Genomic DNA, 23,066 nt, shown 5'->3' with positions numbered 1-23,066 from the left:
AAATGCGCGTGTTTATTGTTTCAGCTTTATAGAATATATTGCACCCATGAGGTATTTCTGAAGTTTATTTTTTTTAAGATTAAAAAAAATTAAATAATCTCTACACCCAACGTGGGGCTCAAATTTACAACCCTGAGATCAAGAGTCACATGCTATACTGACTGAGCCAGCCAGGTGCCCCTCTGGGGTTTAAGTTTGAATAAGAAGCACCCTGTGCTGTATTTGTATGTATTGAATGTATTTTATTTTATTTATTTTTATTTATTTTTTTAATGTTCATTTATGTTTGAGAGGCAGAGAGAAAGAGGGTGTGTGGAGGGGCAGAGAGAGAGGGTGGCACAGAATGGGGAGCAGGCTCTAGGCTCTGCACTGTTACCACAGAGCCCGATGCAAGGCTTGAGCTCATGAACTTTGAGATCATGACCTGAGCAAAAGTTGGATGCTTAACCAACTGAGCCACCCAGGCACCCTTATTTTAATGTATTTTACAGTTAGAATGTGTCATTTAGTAACATACCCCAATAAAAGAAAGACTGCTACTTTTAAGTCAGATAGTCTTAAATTTGAGATTCTGGCTGTGTGCATTTGTTTCCTCCTCAGCCAGAAAATTTTCACTTAATCTTCCAACACAAGCCATTTACTTCCCTAATATGGATTTACATTTTTATTAGGAGACAGAGATTTTTCTACACAAAAATGATAATTTTTTTGAAAATGAATACCTGAATGTATAGTTTTCATAATCTTCAGGAGTGCTTATTAAATCCTACTTTAGGATTTTTCTGTAATTTATGACTAGCCAAAAAGTACAAAGTGGTCCGTTCAATCTTAACAACAACAACAAAAAAAACCCAAATGGCAGGTATCTGAAAACAAAAAATAAGTGAGTGTTATTAAAACTTATCAACTGAATTTGTCCATTTTAGTTTCAGTTTAAAAACGTATTTTTTGGTTTATTTATTTAAAAAATTTTTAATGTTTTATTTATTTCTGTGAGAGAGAAAGAGAGAGAGAGACAGCGTGAGCAGGGGAGGGTCAGAGACAGAGGGAGACACAGAATCTGAAGCAGGCTCCAGGCTCTGAGCTAGCTGTCAGCACAGAGCCCAACGTGGGGCTCGAACCCACAAACCGTGAGATCATGACCTGAGCTGAAGTTGGACGCCCAACCGACTGAGCCACCCAGGCATCCCATATTTTTTGGTTTAAAACTGAACACCAAAATGACTGTATAATTTTGTTTCATTCTTTATTCCATCTTTTTTCCCACCGCTGCTACATATAGCCATAGAGTTATAACTTGATCCACCAATGTATTGAGACTGGACTGAATTCTTTGTCAGTGGAAAGGAATATTTTCTAGGTTTTGCATTTAAGCTCCTTCTATTTTGGGATCTCTTTTTTTTAAGCATTAAAGATTACTGATCACTATTCCATACTTAATTAAAAATTTGTACAAATTGATTAAATTTTACATTTAATCTAAGGTTCAGGAGTGAAATTTTCCTCTTTCAAAGGAAGTTGTCTGTTAGGAATTATCTATATTTATTTCTTGCTTATTGACATATTGGGCTAGCACCATCTTCTGAGAGTTTGTTATAGTTTAATATCAAAGTATAAGGGACATTTTATAATTCAGAAAATGCTTTCAGTTTTTATGAGGTTTAAATTATTTTTTCTAAAATCAGTTTGGTTAAAATACATGCTGATGACCATTAAAAACAACTCTATGTTAGAATTTGACTGTTATTATTAGAAATAGTTGCACACGGTTCAATTTCCACTTACATTTAAAAGTATGCATCCGTTCATTAATTCATTCGTTCGTTCGTTCGTGCCTTTGCTGTACCAAGCACAGTGGTGGAGGAGACCATATGATAGTGTTGTCCTAGAGTGATGTGCTTGGTACACAGGGCACTTTACAGCGGAAGTAAATACTTAAACAGAATCTTAAGGGATATGCAGAAATGTACCATACAGTGAAGGCCAAGAAAGACCAGTCCAGGACTTTAGAAGCTAGGAAACAATTTGAAATATAAGAAAATTATATTTGTCCCAGCTGGAAGTTAGGGTGTAAGGCAAGGAGAGTTGAGAAACAGAGATAATGTTTAAGAATTTAGATTTTCTCCTGAAAGCTACTCAAACATGGATTGTCACAGAAGAGTGATTTGAGGATTAGTGTAGAGCAAGGGTCAGCCAACTATGGACCATAGCCTCTTTTTGTATGGCCCACTATCTAAGAATTTTTTTAAATATTTTTAAATGGTGGAAAAAATATCAAAAGAATGATATTCCAAAAATTATATGAAAATGGTCTATAAATAGTTTTATTGGAAGAGAGCCACACCCATGTTTTACATTGTGTTTGTTGCTGTTATTTTCAGTACAGTGGCAGAACTGAGTAGTTGCTATGAACATATGACCCACAAACTCTAATATATTTACTGTTTGACCCTTTGCGGAGAAAAGTCTGCTAAAATCTTGTCTAAATACATCAATTAAAATATGAAGATATTCAGAATGGATAAAGACACTTATATGCTATCTGTAACAAACCCACTTTAAATATGAAGATTACAGGGGCGCCTGGGTGGCTCAGTTGGTTAAGTGTCCAACTTCAGCTCAGGTCATGATCTCATGGTTTGTGGATTCAAGCCCCACGTCGGGCTGTGTGCTGACAGCTCAGAGCCTGGAGCCTGCTTCAGATTCTGTGTCTCCCTTTCTCTCTCTCTCTGTCTCTTCCCCACTCACACTCTGTCTCTCAAGAATAAATAAACATTAAAAAAAATATGAAAATACAGATAGGTTAAAGATAAAAGGAATGAAAAAGATATATTCTGAAAACTAATCAAAAGAAAGTTGGAGTAGCAATATTAATAACAAGGAATTTAGTTCAGGGATTAAAAAAGATATTACATAGTATTCAGAGGGTTAATTCACAAAAAAGTAATCATAACACTTAATGTCTATAAACCCACAAACAGAACTTCAAAATACTTAAAGCAAAAACTGATAGTAAAGAGAAATAGGCAAACACACCATTGCAGTTGAGACCTCTCACTGCTGGCAAGACTCCTCACTCCTCTCACTGCTGACAGGGCATATACATCGTTAATCAATCAGGACATAGCAACCTGAACAACATCAACCAGCTGATTGGCATAATTGACGTTTATGGAACATTCTGTCTGACGATGGCAGAGTAAATGTTGCTTTCAAGTTCACATGGAATAAGACATTATATTTTGGCCTATAAAAAAAAGTATTAACAAATTTAAAAGAATTGAATATGTTCTCTGTCAATAATGGAATGAAACTAGAAATCAGTAACAGAAATATATTTGTAATATCCCCAAATATTTGGAAATTAAACAAGTCACTTCTAAGTAAACAATGGGTCAAAGAGGAAGTCACAAAAAATTAAATATTTTGAATTAAGCAAAAATGAAAGTACTGCATATCAAAATTTATGGGATGGAGCCAAAATGTTAGTGTTTAGAGAGAAGTTGTTAGCATTGTTAAATGCTTATATTTGAAAAGAAAAAATTTTTTTCAAAATCAGTGATCTAGGCTTCCACCTTTGGAAACTAGAAAATGAAGGGCAAATTAAACCTAAAGCAAGCAGAAGGGAGGAAAAAGTGAAGCAAAAGTAGAAATCCAAGGCAATAGAGAAATCAATGAAACCAAAAATTGGTCCTTTGAAATCGGAGCAGTAAAATTGATAAACCTCTAACCAAACTGAGCATGAAAAAAAGAAGGCACAAATGACAGTATCAGAAACAAAAGTGAAGAATTTACTATACATCCTGCTAGTGTTAAAAGGAGGATAAGAGAATATTAAAAATTTACTTCCATAAATTTGACAATTTAGGTTAAATAAATTCCTATAAAAATACAAACTATCAGAGTTCATTTGAGAAGAAACAGATGAAATGAACACTTATGTATTTATGAAAAAAATTAAATTCATAACTTAAAATGTTCTCAGAAAGAACACTACAGGCTCAGATGGTTTTTACCTGTGAATTCTACCAAGCATGTATGGAAGACATAATACCAGTTGTATATACACTCTTCCAGAACACCAAAGATGATACAACAGCAGCATTAATCTGGTACTGAAATCAGATAAAGACACTATAAGAAAACTACAGACCAATATCCCTTATGAACACAGATGCACACAAAAAAATCCTTAATAAAATACAATGAATTTAGCAATATACAGTATAAAAGTGATACTACATCATGTCCAACCAAGTGGGGTTTATCCTGGAAATGCTAATTCAGTATTCAAAATGAATTAATATAATTTGCTATATTAATAGGCTAAAGAAGTTTAAAGCTGTTTGATGATTTCAATAGATGTATAAAAAACATTTGATAAAATTCAACATCCATTTAAACTCTCTGCAAACTGGGAATGAGAACGAACTTCTTCAGCCTGGTAAATGCATTTGTGAAAAGCCTATAGTCAGTATCGTACTTAGTACTCAGAGGGTGACCACTTTGCTCCTGAGGTCAAGTACAAGGCCAAAATGTCTGCTCCCATGACTTTCATATTCAGCATCATTCTTGAGGTGTTCTGGCTATTGTAAAACAGTAAGAAAAAGATATATACGGTACACAGATTAAAAATGAAACAGAATGACTGATGGATGTGGGGGGGAGGGGGGATGGTCATGGAGGAGGGCACTTGTGGGGATGAGCACTGAGTGTTATGTGGAAACTAATTTGACAATAAACTATTTGTAAAAAAAAAAAAAAAAAAAATAGAATGACCAAATTCTCAGATGTGATTAACTATGTTGAAAATCCCTGTGTTGAGGGGCACTCTGATAGTGTAGAGCCTGCTTGGGATTCTCTCTCCTGCTCTCTCTGCCCCTCCTTCACTTGCTTTCTCTCTTAAAATAAATGTACATAAACTTAAAAAAAATTTCTATGTTGAGAACACTGTTTAAGCATAAATAAGACGCCAAATAAAATGAAAACATACAGTATTCAAGGATATAAAGGCTTAATATTATACATATGTCAGTTCTCAAATTGATTTGTTGATCTAGCATCTTTTCAGTAAAAGATGGCATTTTTGTATGTGGTGTTTAAGTAAATCTAACTCCATGTGGAAGGGTAAAGGACCCAGAATAGTCATTGTGCTCCAGGATTGTCAGGTGGGGGGGCATTTGCCGTGCCAGTGATCAGGACTTTTTATCAGTAGCTTGTAATAGCAACCATGTGGAATTCATTCAAGGAAACAGAATAGACATACTGGCAACAAAGCTCACATAAATGGAACTTTGATGATATTTTGAAAATGGTCTTGAAGACCTTGGAGAAAGAGTAGAATATTTCATAAGTAGTCCTAGGACGGTTATTTGAAAAAGGAAATGGATCCCTATATTATCCCCATACACAAAAAATTTTTTCACTTGGAATGAAATGTTAATGGCACAACTATTTATTTATTTATTTATTTACTTATATCTATCTATTTTTTAATTAAATTTTTTAAAATGTTTTTTCCTTTTTGAGAGACCGAGAGGGACAGAGTGCAAGTGGGGGAGGGGCAGAGAGAGAGGGAGACACAGAATCCAAAGCAGGCTCCAGGCTCTGAGCTGTCAGCACAGAGCCCGATGCAGGGCTCAAACCCACAAACCATGAGATCATGACCTAACCCAAAGTTGGATGCTCAATGGACTGAGCCAGCTAGGTGCCCTGGCACAACTTTTTAGAAGGAAAAAAATGAATTTCTCTCTTACCTTGGTATGTAGAAGGATTTCTGAAGTAAGATGCAATTGCTGAATTTAAATATTGAATATATCAACCACATAAGATAAACACGTTTGCCTCTATCAAATGATACATTAGAGAATTCAGAACATAAGCCATAAACTGGGAGAAGCTATTTATAATAAAAGTAAATGACAAACGATTAGTATACTTTACAAATATATAAGGAAAAGACAACTCACTAGATAAATGGACATAAAACAGAAATAAGAATTTCACAGAAGAAAGACAAATTGCCCAAAGATGTGAAAATAAGTGCAGTCTCATCACTCTTCTTAGTGATGCAAAATAGGACCACAGGTAAGTAATGTACAGATCAAGATGCCTAATGATAACAGTGATGGAGACATAATATGAATCTATAAGAATTCATACTCACTGGGTGGATTACAGATTGGTACGATCCCTTTGAAAGTGATTTGGTGTTAATCTATAAAGAATGTTCATTGACTATGCTTGGTCTCAGCCAAAAGGCCAAGAAGCAATGAGCATTCATAGACTATGATTCAACAGTATTACTCTGTGATATATCTTAGACTGCTTCCCATATGTGTCAGGTGACATGTACTGTGAATAGTCACAGTGTTTCATTGTTGGTAATAGCTAACAATTGGGAAAACCTTGAGTGTCCATCAGTGGACAGAAAGATCTCTAAGTTGTGTTGTGCCCATACAGAGATGTCTTCTATGGCAGTGAAAGCGAGTGAACTGTTCTACTTGGGATACCATGCAGGAAACAATGCGGTATGGAAAAAAGACAATTTCAGAAGACTACCTGTATGAAAAACAAGTTGTATGGGAGTTACGAATGCAGACTCTGGAGCTGGATTGACTTGGGGTGGAATTCTGGCTCCTCTCCTTACTAGATGTGTGTCCTTACATAAGTCCTATACTTTCTCTTGAAATACTTTGACAGTTGTTTCATCTGTCAAAGGATGGTTGCTGTGAGAATGGATGGATTTGATATGTTTAAAGCGCATGAAAAACTGTGCTGCTATGTACATGTTAGCTGTTCCTTGCTCTGAGTTCTTTTACTGTTTCCCCTTTGTTGTTATCTTAAATGATGTTCTTTCATTCCTTCTCTCCCAGTAGATCTAATATATGATAGGGAATTGGAAAATATAAAGAAGATTTAGATAACCATAATATAATTGCCAATTGAGGCAATTCTTAGTGTGGCTTCTATTCTTTGCAAGATTACAGGGTATTCTGGTATTTAGGCAAGACAGATAAACTTTTTTTGTTTCCATGCAAGTCTATATATGAAAGGCATAAGTGAACTTGGACTTTATTGTATCTATTATGTCTATCTATTATATAAGTACCATGCAGAATTTTGCAAACAAACCTGTATAGTTCTGTGCAGGTATGAAATTCCCTAGTGAGAATTCCTATGGAGAATGTTTAAAACATGAATTTTCAAGTCCCTTTAGGCTTTTGGCATGTGGGCAAATGCTAATCTTCATGATTTATGCACACATGTTATGGAAAGCAATAAAAAGTTGTAGACAGCCACAGATGTAGAAAGATTTACTTACTCTCTGGTGCTGTGTTCTCATTTAGACCTGTTATTTCATTTTAGCATGAAGTTAGAGGAGAAGTAGTTATCCATTGTGTATTCCCAGAAAGAATGTGGGTGATCTAATCAATGAAGCTAAAGAAATTGAGGAAATAATATGAGTTCTGTCCTGTTGATTCTGGCCGCTGTTGGTGGTGTTCTGGTGACTCTACAGCCCCCAAGGCCTACGAAGTGTCTTTATCAGTCCTCTTTCTAGCTTTGCAGGTAACTATTATCCTTCGTCCTCATCTTTTCCGTGCTGTTGTTTGTGGTTTTATCATCCGATGTTCTTCACGGGCATCACTGTCCTGGGAAGTGTGATGTGCAGGCAGGTCCGCTCTTTATACTGCCGCACAGATGCCAGCTTGCAGCAGGCCTGGCAAGAATTAGCTTCTGGTGTCGTCTACATTGCGGGACAGAACTTAGCTGCTGCTGCAGCCACTGGGACTCGAAAATGCCTCTGGCCTCTGTGAGCCCTGACTGGGACGCCCCGGCTCTGCCACTGGCCAGAGCTGACTTAGCCCCCATCCGAAAGGTCTCTGGGGCTTGGTGAGACATCACAACTTGATGCCTCCTCTCCGGTGCCCCTAATCCCACAGTGGAGCTACTGAAGCTGAACCTGATGGAGGGGTGTGGGGAGCCCAGTGTGATCGGGCCCTGCTTCCCTTCCACCCTCTCTCCCGACCTCCCCCCCCCGCCCCCTCCCGCCCCATTAGGTCATACTACCTACTGCCATCTCCAGCACTCCAGCCCAGCCTCCTTCTGCTGTGCCAAGGCATTGGCTTTGGTTGTTTAAATAAAAAGGAAGTGGGACTGGAACTCAAAAAAAAAAAAAAAAAAAAGAGAAAAGAATAAAGAAAGGCCAACATGCAAGTAGACTTGTGTAGTTCAAACCTGAGTCCTTTGAGGGTCCGCTGTGTATTATTTTTAGACACGGTTGATACTTTGTAGTTCTTTTAAGAGCTTAAAAATACTTTTGTCTTTATTCAACACCTACTTTGTGAGTGGCTATTGTGTTGTGTGCTTCCTTGTTCTTATCTGCTTTTGTTTTTAACTGCATGTAACAAAAGAACCAAATAAGCAGGGCTTAAATAATGAATTTATCATTTCAGTGTATTTGATTTCATGAAATCCTAATTTGTATGTTTCTAAAGCATCATGAAACAATTGAAAGGAAAATCCTAACCTGAGGCGAATGTTTGGAACATATTTGGCAAATGTCCTTATCAGAGAAAGTGCTTATATACACTGTTAAGGTTAAACACTTAAAACACAGTAGAAAATGGAAAAGGAAGGAAGAGGCATTTTATAAATAAATATAAAAACTGATGTGTATATATATATTTGTGTATATATATATATTTAAAATATCGTATATAGAAAAAATGGTAAACTGCCTTGCGGTTTTTAAGTTTATACTAGAAACTACAGTAGTTTCTTTGATGACACCTTTTTTTTTTTTTTTTTAATCTTTGGAACACAGTGATTTCCGGGCAGTTATAGTTTTTTAAGAAGGTTGGTTGAAGAATCTATAGTCAAAGTCAAGTTCTGGTAATTTTTTATTTTGTGGCATTAGCCATTCTTCTAATACACTATGATTTACTATGTCATCAGAGAAAGACAGCATTAGAGAGTGTGCGTGGCAGGGTAAAATTAAACACATGCTCACAATCAAATTAATGTATTTCATCTGTCTTCAACTAATAACAATCTGTCATGTTATCTATCTGAGTAGGGGCATAAACAGTTTATTTTGTGTTTGGAGTAACTTCCTGGAGGTAGTTAATGTGACAAGTAGTTTGTTTGAATTGAGTATAACCAGATCAACACTCTAGATGTTTCCTTGATACCCTAAAAATTACTGTGAAAATCTGTACAAGTGCTGTATTTGTATTTTGATTTTACTTCTTTAAGTTAGACGGCGACATATTTTACAGTCATTTCACAGAGAATATTCTGTTTCTGCCATCATACATGAACTGAAGAGCAAAAGCAGTTTATCCTTTTAATGCTTTCTTTCCACTGATAAGGAATAGACATTAATAATTATTAGCATTGTAGAGTGCTTTCCCTTTTTGTAAAAACATATATTATTCCATGTGTAATGTAATAATATGTACATATGTATTAACATATGTAATGTTAATACATTCTGGTTTGGATGAAAAAGTCAGATTCATTATAGAATATATTTTTATATCATGTTAAAAAATGAATATTAGGAACAGAGGAATATTGTAAAGTCTCGGGCAAAAATAAAAAAATGATACTATTTTTTTAGATTTTAGAAATCTTAAAATTTTTCATCATTTAATATGATCAGTAGCTCTGAATATTACACATTTGATATGTTTTTTTAATATGCCTAGATTTTAAGCTATTTATTACATCTGGTGCTATAACTTTGAAGACTGTTCTGTTCATTATATCAGTAATCCTATTGGTAGATGTAGTGGAGATCCTAAATAAGGACGCCTGAATGCCAGTAAACAAAGAGGACTTAAAAAGGGAAGTTCTCATATACTTGGCTAATTAATGTTAGTGTGTGTGTTTTAGAAGTCAAAATATATACGTATTTTAAGCACATGTAAATCAAATTTAGTACATTATTAAGGGTATTTTACTTGTCATATTTGGGCTAATCGTGATGGATCATTTTTAAACATTATGTAATTTCACAATTTGTACAGCTGCAAGTACTTTGTAAAAGACTTTATATAATCAAGTGCTAAGGCCAAGACTATCTCAGTATATAATGTGGATGGACTCAGTTTTATGATTTACTGTTATTAATGAATACTTTTAAAGTACTACCAAGTAATAGCCAGGTATTTAATAGTTCACTTTTTTATAATGATGAGAATTTAAAGTTTGTACATTTATATTCTTTTAACTAAAACTCTGAATGAAAGACTGTTAGGTGATCATCCCCAAAGCTGACGTTCATTCTTCTTTGCACGACGTTATAACTCGAGTTGTAATTAAATGGCTCAGTTCTAATTCTGAGTCTAATGCCACTGATGACTGGTGCTGGGACTTTGGTTAAGTCACTCCCAGCCTTGGTTCTTTTATGTGTCAGATAGATGAGCGTGTTACCTATTTGCCAGGAGTGTTACCACGTCCGCGTGTTTTGCAGATTTTGAAACGGAGTTTAGATGGTTTCTGAAGTCTCGCAGAGTGGTTTCTCTCTGCTTTTGCCCTCCCATCCATTCTCCTCATCCTTTCTATCAAAGTAATTTTTTCAAAACACAAGGTCACATGGTGCCATTGGCTATGACCCTGCAAGAGCATCACGTTGCTCTATGTGGCTCATATCCTCCTGTAACACGCCCTATGTGATCCCACTCTTGCTCATTATGTTTCTTGGTTTTCCAAAGTTGTACACGGTCATCTTCCTCTGTTCAGTTTTGTCCCAGTTCCAGTGACTGAAACATTTGTCTCCTGCTGCCTCCTCTTAGCCTGGTTGGCTTGTTCTCACCCTTTATGTCTCAGATGAAAGAGGTCGTCTCCTAGCCACCGTATGAAACTGTCATCACCACTGTCTTGGCTCCTGTCACTCCCCGTCTGTTCCTCCCCCCCTGCCCCCCCAGTGAGTCATCTGTAGGTTGATTAATGTAGGATTGTTACAACTTTTGGGAGGAAGAAGAATCAGCTGCATGTGTGTAGCACTTGCCGTCTTCTATTTTGAAAGTTATAGATAATGTCAACTATTTCTGTATACACGATGGCTAAACAAAAAAAAAATGCCATACTCATGAAATCTGTAGGAGTGCAACCTTTTTTTATCATTTGTAATTCCTTTCAAATGGTCTCTGAATTCAGAAACAAGGAGTTGTCACTGTATAGTGAAAGAAAGTGCTTTGAAATAGGGGAAGTTGAAGATTTGCTAACATATGTCACAGGGATTTCCTTTTTGTGCCTATAGTTTTTGCTCAGGTGGATTGGAGCACATAAGGTAATATGGGTGAAAAATGTGGCTGTGTAGATGGAACCTATATGCTGAACCCCTTAGCATCCCATACAGGACCCTCATGCCCCAGCCCTGCTGATTTCACCAGCTCTTGGAAGCCATGGTCTTCCAGATTCTCATGCATAGTTTTCTTTGTTAAGGAATGTTCGTCCTCTCTGTCAGCAAGGTTGTGGGACTGTTTTTTCCCCCCTCATTGTTTAGGAGGCAGCTGACATCATCTTCTCTGTGAGGTCTTTCCTAGCCCTCTGAATAATTCTAGAAATTTTTTTTCTCTTTTCTCTTGTTCTACCTTGTCTTATACAGACCCCTATTGTTCTCTTGGTCTCAGTTTTCCATTGTATAATGTCTGTCTAGATGTGTTTCTCTTAGCCATCCTAGCAGTTATAGCACTAACAAGGTGCTGGGTAAACAGTTCACAAGTAAATGAATGGATAGACAGACTATAGTACACTGGCTAATACTTACCAGGTGTGTGCCAGTCACATACTGTGCGCCTTACCATGTACCAGTCGTTGCTGTATGTGCTTTATACATACGTACGTATTTTATCTAGCACAGTAACACTATGAGGTAGGTACTGTTATTGCCTCCTCTTATAGATGAGGACACTGAGATAAAGAGATTGATTTGTTCAAAATTCCGCAAGCGGTAATAGAACAGGAAATCAAACCTAGGCAGTCTGGCTTTGGAGACTGCATTCTTTACCGACTATGTCGTCTTCTTCAGATAAATCTGTGGCTTATTGAAGAACCATAGTTGTTTTTTTTTTTCTATATTTGCCTTAGTACAAACAAGTGAGAAGTTCAGAAAAGTTATTTCTTGTATGAGAGTAGTTCTTACATGTAATCTGTCACTCCAGATCAATAAAATAGTAACAAAGATCATCTACTGGTGTATGAATACATTTTTTGTAATAATTCTTTATGATGACCTTTGATGTGATGTGACTTTATTAGAATTAGTGTTTATTAAACTTCATTTATGTCTTGTCACTCATAAAATCTGTGTCTGTATCCTAATATACAGGCCACTTTATCCTGGAAGTTACCCAAGTGGATACATTTTGAACTATCACATCAATTTATGGAGTTAGTGTTCCATTGGAATTAGCAGGGCCAAATGAAGGATGAAGTGACCACTTTAGATTCAAGATTGAGTCTTGAGTTGTTAGCTCAGTTAACTAACGATTCAACACCCAATATGTAAAGACCCAATACCTACCTTATCAGTAAGGACTGGAGGTGGGGTAGGTGACCTTGTTTATATGGCTCTTTTCAGACCATTCTCCTTTGACTTCCCTAACACCCTTAGATTTGAGTATCAAGCCATGTGATTATACCTCCTGCTACTTGTATTTGTTGACCTTATCAGCCAACCCCTGCCTGAATCATTTCTTGAATTTCTCAGAGAAATTTTTCCTGGATTACAGTCACTCCCTTACTGTTGCTGTCACCATTCTTGGTAGTTTCAGTATCCATATGGACTGTCCTCGGTCTCTCATGTTCCATGAATCCTTTACCTCCAGCCGTCTTGCCCCTGATTGACACCAGCAGAGGTATTCTGAAGACCTAGTCATTAACAGTTTCTGAGCTCTCTCCATAATATTGATATTAATTTCATGTATCCCAATCTGTCCATTATCTGTCTTTCCAGCTCAGCTTCTTTAGTAACTCAACTCCAGTAATTTTTAAACCCACACAAAACTTTAACATCAGTTACCAATTACATCTTAACAGTTTTCAATTTCCTGAATCTCTCTTTACCCAACTTAGATTTCATGCTTCATCAAAATAACACTTCCTTACGTTTACTGTCTTCAACTTACCTGGCCTTCTTTGCAGTAATTGTACATGGTACAGTTTTTCTGCTTAATTAGTAAGTAATTTCTCTGCTTGAATGCACCTCCACCCATGCAGCTAAATGTGGCTGGAACAAGACCTGTAATGCACTGTGTCTCATTTTAAATCCAGGTTACTATCTGCAAGTGATTTCTCAGACTCTCTCACATCCCACATCAAATCCATTAGTATTTTGTATTTACTTTTTATTCCAAAAATATAGTGAGAATCTGCCCTACTTTTTACCATCTCTACTGATAGAAACTAGAGCCTTGTCCAAACTACCATCTACCCTCTCTTAAATTTTTTTTGCCAAAATTGGAGAGAATTTTATTGCCTTACATAAGTGAAAAACCGGGTAACTATGCTGTCTTTAGGTGTGGTGTGATCCAGGGACTCAAAAAATACATATAATCTCTGTAGCCCATTCTCTCTCAGCTCTGTTTTCTTCCCTGATGTGTTATTTTTTACTTAGAATTTTCTAGTAGCTTCCTCAGTGGCTTCTCTGCTTTGCATGTGATTCTGTAGTTTATTCTCTGCAGAGCAGCCCAAAATAACCTTTTAAAATGTGGCCTGCATACCCTCCATGATCTGATTCCTAGCTTTTTAAACCTCACTTCCCACTGTTTCCCTTTCTTGCTATTCATTTCAGCCACTCTGGTCTCCTGGCTTTTCTTTTCCTGCTATGCATAATCTTCCTTTAGTGTAGTTGCACTTACAGTTCCCTCTGCTTGGAAGGCTTTACCCAGATTTCCTTGCCCTTTAACCTTCTGAAGGTCTTTGACTTACCTGTTTAAAATAGTACTTACCCTCCTGTGCCCTTTATTTTTCTCTGTAAGATCTATTAGCAGTTGCCATACTATGTTATTTTATTTGTTAGTCTCTTGCCTTTATTAAAATGTAAGCTCCTTGTATCCATAGCACCCAGGACAGTGCCTGACCATAATAGGCATGCATACATAACCAAGTGAATGAATGAATGATCAGTACAGTGGCTGCCCTTAGAAATCTTTAAGCCCAGGGGTGCCTAGGTGGCTCAGTTGGCTGAGCATCCAACTTCGGCTTAGGTCCTGATCTCATGGTTTGTAGGTTTGGGCCCTGCGTCAGGCTCTGTGCTGACAGCCCAGAGCCTGGAGCCTGCTTTGGATTCTGTGTCTGCCTCTCTCCCTGCCCCTCCCCTGCTCACACTCTGTGTCTCTCTCCTAAAAAATAAACAGACATTTTAAAAAATGATTCTTAAGCCCATGTTTAAGCAGAGTACTTGTAGTGTGGTTGAGGTGAAAGGAACCACATGTATATATGTTGTTAATGCCTTTGTCCTTCGGTTGCTTAGATGTTGGAAGGATATATGCCAAAATGGGAAGTGAGTGTGTATTACTGTTATTAGGAAATTTTTATTCCATTTTCAAAAACAAAATGTGAGAACTAGAAAGGTGACGTGGTTTACTGAAAGACATAAATGAAATTAAATCATAGCAGTTAGAGTATTATCACATGTTTGATAGATGGGTACTAGATAATAATCTTAAGGATGCCCTTAAAAGTGAGGAAAGGAAAGATTTTTACCAGTGTCTCACTATAACTTTTTCTTCAGGATGTACATTTCTGGATTATATAGAATTAATATTCTGTAGTGTTGCCCACTAAATTCTAACAGAACAGAGGAAAACTTTGTGGTGAAGTTCTGAGGGCCTTTTCTTGATATGTGTCTTTTGTCAGAATCTCAGTTATTTAAAAGAACATTTATGATGGTCTTTCATGTTCCTAAAATAGGGTGGTGGCTTTTTTAGGACCTGGATTGTATGCTTTTCTTTCCTTTTTTTAAAAAAAAATTTTAAGTGTTTATTTATTTTTGAAAGAGAGAGAACACACGAGCAGGGGAGGGACAGAGAGACAAGGAGTCACAGAATTTGAAGCAGGCTCCAGGCTCTGAGCTGTCAGCATAGAGCCCAACATGGGGCTTGAACTCGTTAACTGTGAGATCGTGGCCTGACCTGAAGTTCGATATTTAACCGACTGAGCCACCCAGGTGCCCCTCTTTTTTTTTTTTTTTTTTTTTTAATGTTTATTTATTTTTGAGAGAGAAAGAGTGTGAGCAGGGAAGGGGCAGAAAGAGAGGGAGACACAGAATCTGAAGCAGCCTTCAGGCTCTGAGCTGTCAGCACAGAGCCCAGCATGGGACTTGACCTTGCGAGCCACGAGATCATGATCTGAGCCAAAGTCAGATGTTTAACTGACTGAGTCACTCAGGTGCCCCATGGATTATATGTTTTTTATCTTTGGGTTCTTGCTGCCTCCTACAGTGCTTGGTATATAATAGGGACTCAATAAATATTTGTTGGATAAATGTTGCTGCTGTTTTCACTTGACCAGTGATGGTACTAGTTTTTCACAGTTATCTTTATTAGGAAAAAAACTTGTACTTGGGTAGTAAATTCCCTGATGTTACAGAAAAGTGTATGCGGTAGTTAGGGAGTTGGGGGGCAGATGGAAGGAAGGAAAAAAGAGAAAGAAAAAAACAGAACATTGATAGACTATTCCATTTGAAAAGACAAATGCATACACATATTAAATGACAAACTTCATGTTTGTTTCTTTTTGATTGGATGGTGATTTCATTGGGTAATTTTCTTAGTGACATGATTTGTTCTTACTCATGTTGAATTAGGAAAGCATTTTAGCCTCAATATTATGATAAACTAGATGTATAAATGTCAGTGCTAATAGCTCAGTATTTTAGTCTTCTACAAATTGATGCCTGTGGTATCTGGACATTTTTTGGCTTGTTCTTGTAAATAAGGTCTCAGTGATGTTTAAGGAACAGCACTTGTGGCCAGAAAAGAAAAAAGCTCCACATTATCCAAGCTGAGCAGTATAAATGGGACTCAGAAATCCCCCACTAGATCAGAAATCTCCTAGAGAAAGATCTGTTGAGCCTACAAACTAAGACCTTCAATATAATATTAAATAAAGCCTTTTATGTAGTATGAGAGCATTTTTTAGTTGATAATCAATTGCCACTATTATGTAGGCTTAGTAGATTTGCAAATTTACAAGTTTTTACAAGTCAGTTGGGTCCCTTCCTCAGGAAATCAGTTTAAGTTTTTTTTTCCTATATTGACTCAAAGAGCCTAGTTGTCCTTAAATCCTGTGAATATATTTGCCTTAGAATTTGACAGCATTGAGTCAACACCCTTATAGGGTCTGTAGTGTTATAAAAAGAGAAACTGTTCAATAAAGGATCACATTTGAAAAATAGACTGTGCTGGATAAAACCAGTATTGGCTTTGAGTGCCGTGCTTTGCTTTAAAGTACCTACAACTTTCAAGGAAATACTCGCTTGCCCATTACTTTCAAAATGTACACTTTAGGTTTGGAAAGCAACTGAGCTGTATGTTCGTGAAATCAAACTGTGGCTGTAAATAAAGTAAACATGCAACAAAATATTGCTGTCCTTTGGCACAAAATTAATTTTGTATTTGTGTTAACATTAAAGGGATTATAGAACTATTGTTATCTTTAAAGTAATTAAATTGTTTCAAACTAAATATGCTTGGATAAGCGCATCTGGCTTTCAGTTACAGTGACCCTTGAGCAACATAGGGGTTAGGTGTGCCCATCCCTCCCATAGTTGAAAATCCATGTATAATTTTTGACTTCCCCTAAACGTAACCACTGACAGCCTACTATTGACTGGAAGACTTACTGATAGTGTAAACTGTCAATGAACACATTTTTGTTCACTATATGTATTATACATTGTATTCTTCCAGTAATGTAAGGTAGAGAAAATAATGCTATCAAGAAAATCATAAGGAGGAGAAAATACATTTGCTGTACAGTAAAAATCCATGTATTAAGTTCAAACCCATGACATTCACTGGTCAACTGTAATCATTGTATTTAAACACGTTATGCTGAGATGAGATCTTTTTTTTGCGTCTCATCAGCGTGCCTGAGGCTGTAGATAATAGGCATGAGCGCTTTCCATTTTTTGAGTACTTTCCATGTGCTGGTCATTGTGCAATGTTCATGGATTCATTCTCAAATAACTCTGTAAGAGGTAGGTCTATTTGTTATTCTCAGTTTTTAGATTTATAGACTCAAGCATGAAGTTAAAGAAATTGCTCAAGGTTACACTGCTAGTGTCTAAGCTGGGATGTAATATTGGAAAGTAAAAGCCACAGCCAAACTTGTTAACAGTGTATTGATTGATTCTGATACTGAGTTTTGTTCTGTTTGTTTTTGTTCACTTTTCTAGTTGATTTGGAGCATATGCGAACAGTAAAACCTGATAAACATTTACGGTTTTGCCAGGAAAATGGTTTTAGTAGCCACTTTGTCTCAGCAAAGACAGGAGACTCTGTAAGTAAAATAATGAATACTGCCTATTATAAGTGATCTTTTGTTTATTAATAATATTCATAGGAAGTCTACTTCCCAGAAGTAACTTTTGGAACAAATTAATTCCTAGTGAAGATATAAAATAGCTATAATGTTTAATCGGTCTATATTACATTTGCAATTCATGCAGCATAATTTTATGGTTCTTTTAGGGAATTTGAAAACATGAGAGTTAAGAAGAACATGAGCACTGGGTGTTATGTGGAAACTAATTTGACAATAAACTATTTGTAAAAAAAAAAAAAAAGAAGAACATGTAACTCACGCATTATCTCAGCATCTAGAGAGGACCACTCACAACCTCATATGATTCCTTTTTTTTCTGATGTGCACAAATACACGTTACTGCTGTTGCTGCCAGTGAATTGATCTCACTGAATGCTCGCTTCCTGACTGGCGCTGTGCTTCTCTCCTTCTCTCACTGTCTCTGTGCTGTAGATGCATCCTGGAGAGAGGATGGACTGAGGGGGTGCCACAGCTAAGGAGTGCTGGGGACAAATTTGTAAACCCAGGTGGTGACACTCCAGCATTGTGAACTGTACTAACTGTTTATTTAAAATATTAAGATCATAATATAGAAATAATTTTGTGTTTTACTTTTTTATTTAAACATTTGCTTATATGCAGAAAATTTTGCCATGTCACTTAATATTACTATAGCTTTAATAATCCACACGACCAGCCCTGTCATGGTGTGAGTGCTTTATCATGGCACTGTGTTTTAACATCCAGGATTATTTATTTACTTTTAAATCTTTGTCAGCTTGGTAGGAAAAATAAAAAGGTATTTTGCTATTTTAATTTCTTTGATTGCTATCAAGGTTAAACTTTTTAAAATTTCATTACCTGTTTATTTTCTGATTATCATGGGAACCCTTTCCCCCAAGATAAGTCAATAGTTTGTGTTAAACTTTCAGTATTTTTTGTGTACTGATGTTGAGCCACCATTGAAAAATCCTCATTATTTTCTTCTTTTTTTTTTAAATAGTTTATTGTCAAGTTGTTTTCCATATAACACCCAGTGCTCATCCTCACAAGTGCCCTCCTCCATACCCATCACCCCCTTCCCCTCCTCCCCATACCTATCAGTCCTCAGTTTGTTCTCTTAAGAAAATAATGAGGATTCTCTCATGGTTTGCCATGAGAGAATCCTCATTATTTTCTTAAGATTTTTTAAAAACATTTATTTATTTTTGAGAGGAAGAAATAAGAGTGTGAGCAGGAAAGCAGCAGAGAGAGGACGAGACACAGAATCCAAAGCAGCCTCCAGGCTCTGAGCTGTCAGCGCAGAGACCGATGCAGGGCTTGAACTCATGAACCCATGAGATCATGACCTGAGCTGAAGCCGAACACTCAACCAACTGAGCCACCCAGCCTCCCCTCATTATTTTCTTTTTAAGTGCAACTTTGAAGTGGTTTGTTCTTAGGGAATCACTTTGACACTTGTCCTCTCCATCTAGAGGTCATTCCCCTCATCGCTTGAGGGACTGAGCTCCTAACTTACTGTACTTTCTCTAGGACTACCTTGGTCATAATCCTGGGTTATTTCATGATCTTTGTCTTCTCCTTCATCTCAGCTGCTGGCTCCCGTGCTCTGTCATTACAAGTCACTGCACCTCTTTTGTGATCCCCTGTCTCAGTGTCAGACATCCTAATCACTGACCACACTCTTGTCTTTCCCGCTCATACCCCTGAGTGCCCTAATCCAGTCAGTCTGCAGTCTGGTCAGGACCTGTAGACACTGATCTGAACATATTTTTAATGTCCCTAACCTCCTGTCATGTTCTCATTTTCCTCTTTTCCTAACTTAAACCTCAGGCCCAATCAAAATCATGGCTGTGCATATGTGCTTAATTCCATTTACCCACGTTGTGTTTATCAGACTCACTTGGCTAAGTCTTAACTCTGGTTTATAGCAAGCCCCCACTGTTTTGTGCGGCACCCGGGTATTTGAATAGAGGCATGCTGGAGGTTTCACTCAAAATTCATAATCACTGAAGTGGGCCCCTTAGTGCTGCTCAGTAATTATGCCACTTGTCCCTAGGCCATCGTCTCTTCTACTCACCCAGATGACTGTTTTCATCACTTCTCTTCTCTCCTCAGATCTTCAGCATTTCCTCACCAATTCTCTTAGCTGGTGACCTTTTTTTCCTAGTTTATAAGGAATTTGAAGCCAACAGAAGACAACGGCATACTCTTGCCACATTTACCTCCACTTAACCATGCTCGCTGCTTCTGTTCCCATGTCTTGTCTTCTCTGTGATCACCGTGGGACAAGCCGTCTGTGCTCCTGGCTGGGGCCCAAGCTCCAACGTGTGTCAGTCCCATTTCTCCTGCCTAGTGACCAACGCTGCTCTGCCATTCTCTCTCCTTCCTGCATCATTGCTTGTTTTCTGTCCACTGGATTATTCCATCCACATATCAAATATCATGACTTCTCTTATCTTAAAAACAAGGAACTCTGGATCCCATATCCTTCTCCAGCTCTTTCTTTCTTTCCCCTGGTTTCAGTGGGATGTTTTGAAAGAATAGTTTCCAATTCTCTTTTTGCAGTTTCTCTTGAACAGTTGCGATTGGACTTTTGCCCCCAGTATTTCACGCAAACTACTGTTACTGAGGTCACCAGTGACCTCCTTTTTGCCAAATGCAGTGGTCAGTTCTTAGTCCTCATCTTACTTGACTTTGTTGTGGCTTGTAAAATAGCTGGCCACTCTCTCTTCTTTGAAATACTTTCCTCGTTACCTTCCAGATGCTGCCCCTTATGGTTCTCCTCTTCCCTTGCTAGCTTTTCTCTCTCAGTTCCTTTTGCTGATTCCTTTTCTCTCCAACTTCTGAATATTGGAGTGCCCTAGGGCTTAGTCCTTAGATAGCTTTTTCTAAACTTATTCCTTTCTGCCCTCATTTAGTCTCAGGGCTTTGGCCAGACCTCTTCCCTAAACTCTAGACTCATATATCCAATTGTCTGCTTAGCACCTCCACTTAGATGTCTAATAAGTAGCCCTAATTTAATTCAGCTTCAGAACTGAACTCCTTTTTTTAAAAAAAATTTTTTTAATGTTTATTTATTTTTGAGAGAGAGAGAGTGTGAGCAGGGGAGGGTCGGAGAGAGAGGGAGACACAGAATCTGAAACAGTCTCTAGGCTCTGAGCTGTCAACACAGAGCCCAACGTGGAGATCGAACCCACGAGCCAAGAGATCATGACCTGAGCTGAAGTTGGACACTTAACCGACTGAGCCACCCAGGCACCCCCAGAACTGAACTCTTAATGGTCCCTCCTAAAATCTCTCATTGTCTTCCCCAGTTCAATAAATGGCAGATCTTCTACTAGTTGCTAAGGCCAAGAAAATTTGAGAATCAGTCTTGACTCCTGTCTTTCTTTTATGCCCCACACCCCACATCAGACTATTGCCAAGTCCTGTTGGCTCTACTTTCGTAATACGTGAAGGATCTGGTGACTGTTTTTTACCCTCTTCATGCTACCACTTCGTTTCAAGTTGCCATCATCTCTTACATCAGTGTCCTTATTGGCTTCTCTTTTTGTACCCTTGATCTTCTATAGTGAGAATACTCAATACAACCATCAGATTGACCCCATTAAAACAGAGGTCACATCAGGCCACCTTCTCATGGCTTCCATTTAACTCAGTAAAAGCTGAAGTCTTTACAATACAAATTTTTACAATACAAATTTACAATTTGATTTACAATGCAAATCATAGCCTACCAGATCTTATGATTTATATTGCCTTAATCTCTGCTCATTTTTTCACAATCCCTCTCTTTATCTCCATTCTACCACACCAGCTTGCTTATTTTCCTTGACTGTTGACCATCAGACTATAATGTATAATGCTTTTTAAGATGTAAACAACATATGCCTTTTGAGTCTCTGTATCTCTTTTTTTCATTAGAAATCAAAATTAAATTCATTGCAATAAATATTCAGTAAGTAATCATGAGATAAGTGGGAGTAAGAATATGATAATCCACTTATGAAGCAAAGACAAGTTTGGATTGGGGCCCTAACAATCATAGTGGGCCCAGTATAAGCCACGTATGGATGAAAGGCTGTTTATAGAAAAGTATTATTGTTTTCTATTTAATGATAACAGAGTTTACTGCTCCTTTACTGTGAAGTGATAAAATACAGTAAGCATTACTAAGTTGTTTTGCTCAAGATATATGGAGGATTTATTGAAATCGATGAGAGCCACAAAGATTAGTAAAAGGTTGGAAAGTAAGATCTTTTGAGATAGGCTAAACCCAGACCAAAAAACTGATATAGGATCAGCAGTGAAAAACCTGGCCATTGAAGTGCAGGCTAATTTATTTTCATTTTCTATAGGGCTTCTAGGAGTTTGTTATACTAGTAGTGATTTTTTTTGTTTGTTTTTTTGTTTTTAATGTGGTATCTAGAATTAATTGATGTTAAAATTTTTAAAATGTAAAGTTTTAGGGATAAATGTCTTTATGTTTAGACCAATTTAGTGAATTGCATGATTTTCAAATTATGATTCAATCTTTTAAAAAATTATTACTCTTAAAATGTGTTTTGACAAAGCTATTTTTGGATTAACCTGGTACATCATATTTTTGCAATTCTTGCTGTTTATCATTTTCTAGAAAATTCAATTTATTTGAAGATAACTTAAGCATGCCTGTTTTAAATCATTTAAACCTATTTTTGTTATGTAGGTCTTCCTGTGTTTTCAGAAAGTTGCTGCTGAAATCCTTGGAATCAAGTTAAACAAAGCAGAAATAGAACAGTCACAGGTGATTATATTTGAACTTTGTATATTTAAAAAACAACTTATTTCTTAAAAGATGTTAATTTTCATCACAAACTCCTTTCACATTTATGCATTCTGTGTACATAGTTTTTATTTTTCAAGACATTTATTTTATCACTTATTATGGTCAGGCACAGTGTTAAGATATTTTATGCCATTTAAATTGCTCTGGGACGTATAAAAATAGTTACAGTTGACTCTTGAACAACATGGGAGCGAGGGACACTGATACCCACCCGCCTCCCTCCGCCATAGAGTTGAAAATCCACGTGTAACTTTTGATGTTCCCAAAACTTAACTACTGACAACCTAGCATTGATTGGAAGCCTTACTGATAACATAACCAGTTGATTTTCATATGTTATGTGTATTATATACTGTATTCCTTCAATAAAGTAAGGTAGAGAAAAGAAAATGTTTTTAAGAAAATCATAAGAGGAAATACATTTATAGTACTGTATTTATCAAAAAAAACCCCACATACGCATCTCAAACCTGTATTGTTCCAAGGTCAGCTGTGCTTGGCTGTGGCTTAGGAGGAAATCGCCATGATTTGCTTGATTGCTCAGAACTTGGCAGACTCCAGAGGTCGAGTGATTCCTCTGCTTTTTAGTTTCTCTTTTTTTGTTTTTTAAGTTTATTTTGAGAGAGAGAGAGCATGAGCGAGTGTGTGCACATACATGCACAAGCCGGGAAGGGGCAGAGAGAGAATCCCAAAC

The 23,066-nt window shown here is 37.1% G+C and overlaps 1 protein-coding gene across 3 annotated transcripts in view; it reads left to right on the top strand.

Annotated features, from left to right (window-relative positions):
- The window catches only part of RAB28 (RAB28, member RAS oncogene family), an 88,208-nt gene that overhangs the window by 55,853 nt on the left and 9,289 nt on the right, over positions 1 to 23,066 (top strand). For all 3 annotated transcript variants that reach the window (XR_005532671.1, XM_039257180.1, XM_039257181.1), the window contains exons 5-6: positions 17,414 to 17,517; positions 22,253 to 22,330. Coding sequence is in view for 2 of the 3 variants with exons in the window: in XM_039257180.1 (XP_039113111.1) it covers positions 17,414 to 17,517; positions 22,253 to 22,330 (182 nt within the window). In the remaining variant the exon portion in view is untranslated. The remainder of the gene's footprint in view (positions 1 to 17,413; positions 17,518 to 22,252; positions 22,331 to 23,066) is intronic.

Source organism: Hyaena hyaena, unplaced genomic scaffold (genome assembly GCF_003009895.1).
Source record: "Hyaena hyaena isolate Hyena2069 unplaced genomic scaffold, ASM300989v1 scaffold_605, whole genome shotgun sequence".
NCBI classification, from domain to species: domain Eukaryota; kingdom Metazoa; phylum Chordata; class Mammalia; order Carnivora; family Hyaenidae; genus Hyaena; species Hyaena hyaena.
Note: the sequence above shows the minus strand (reverse complement) of the source record. Positions and strands in the feature narration are given on the sequence as shown.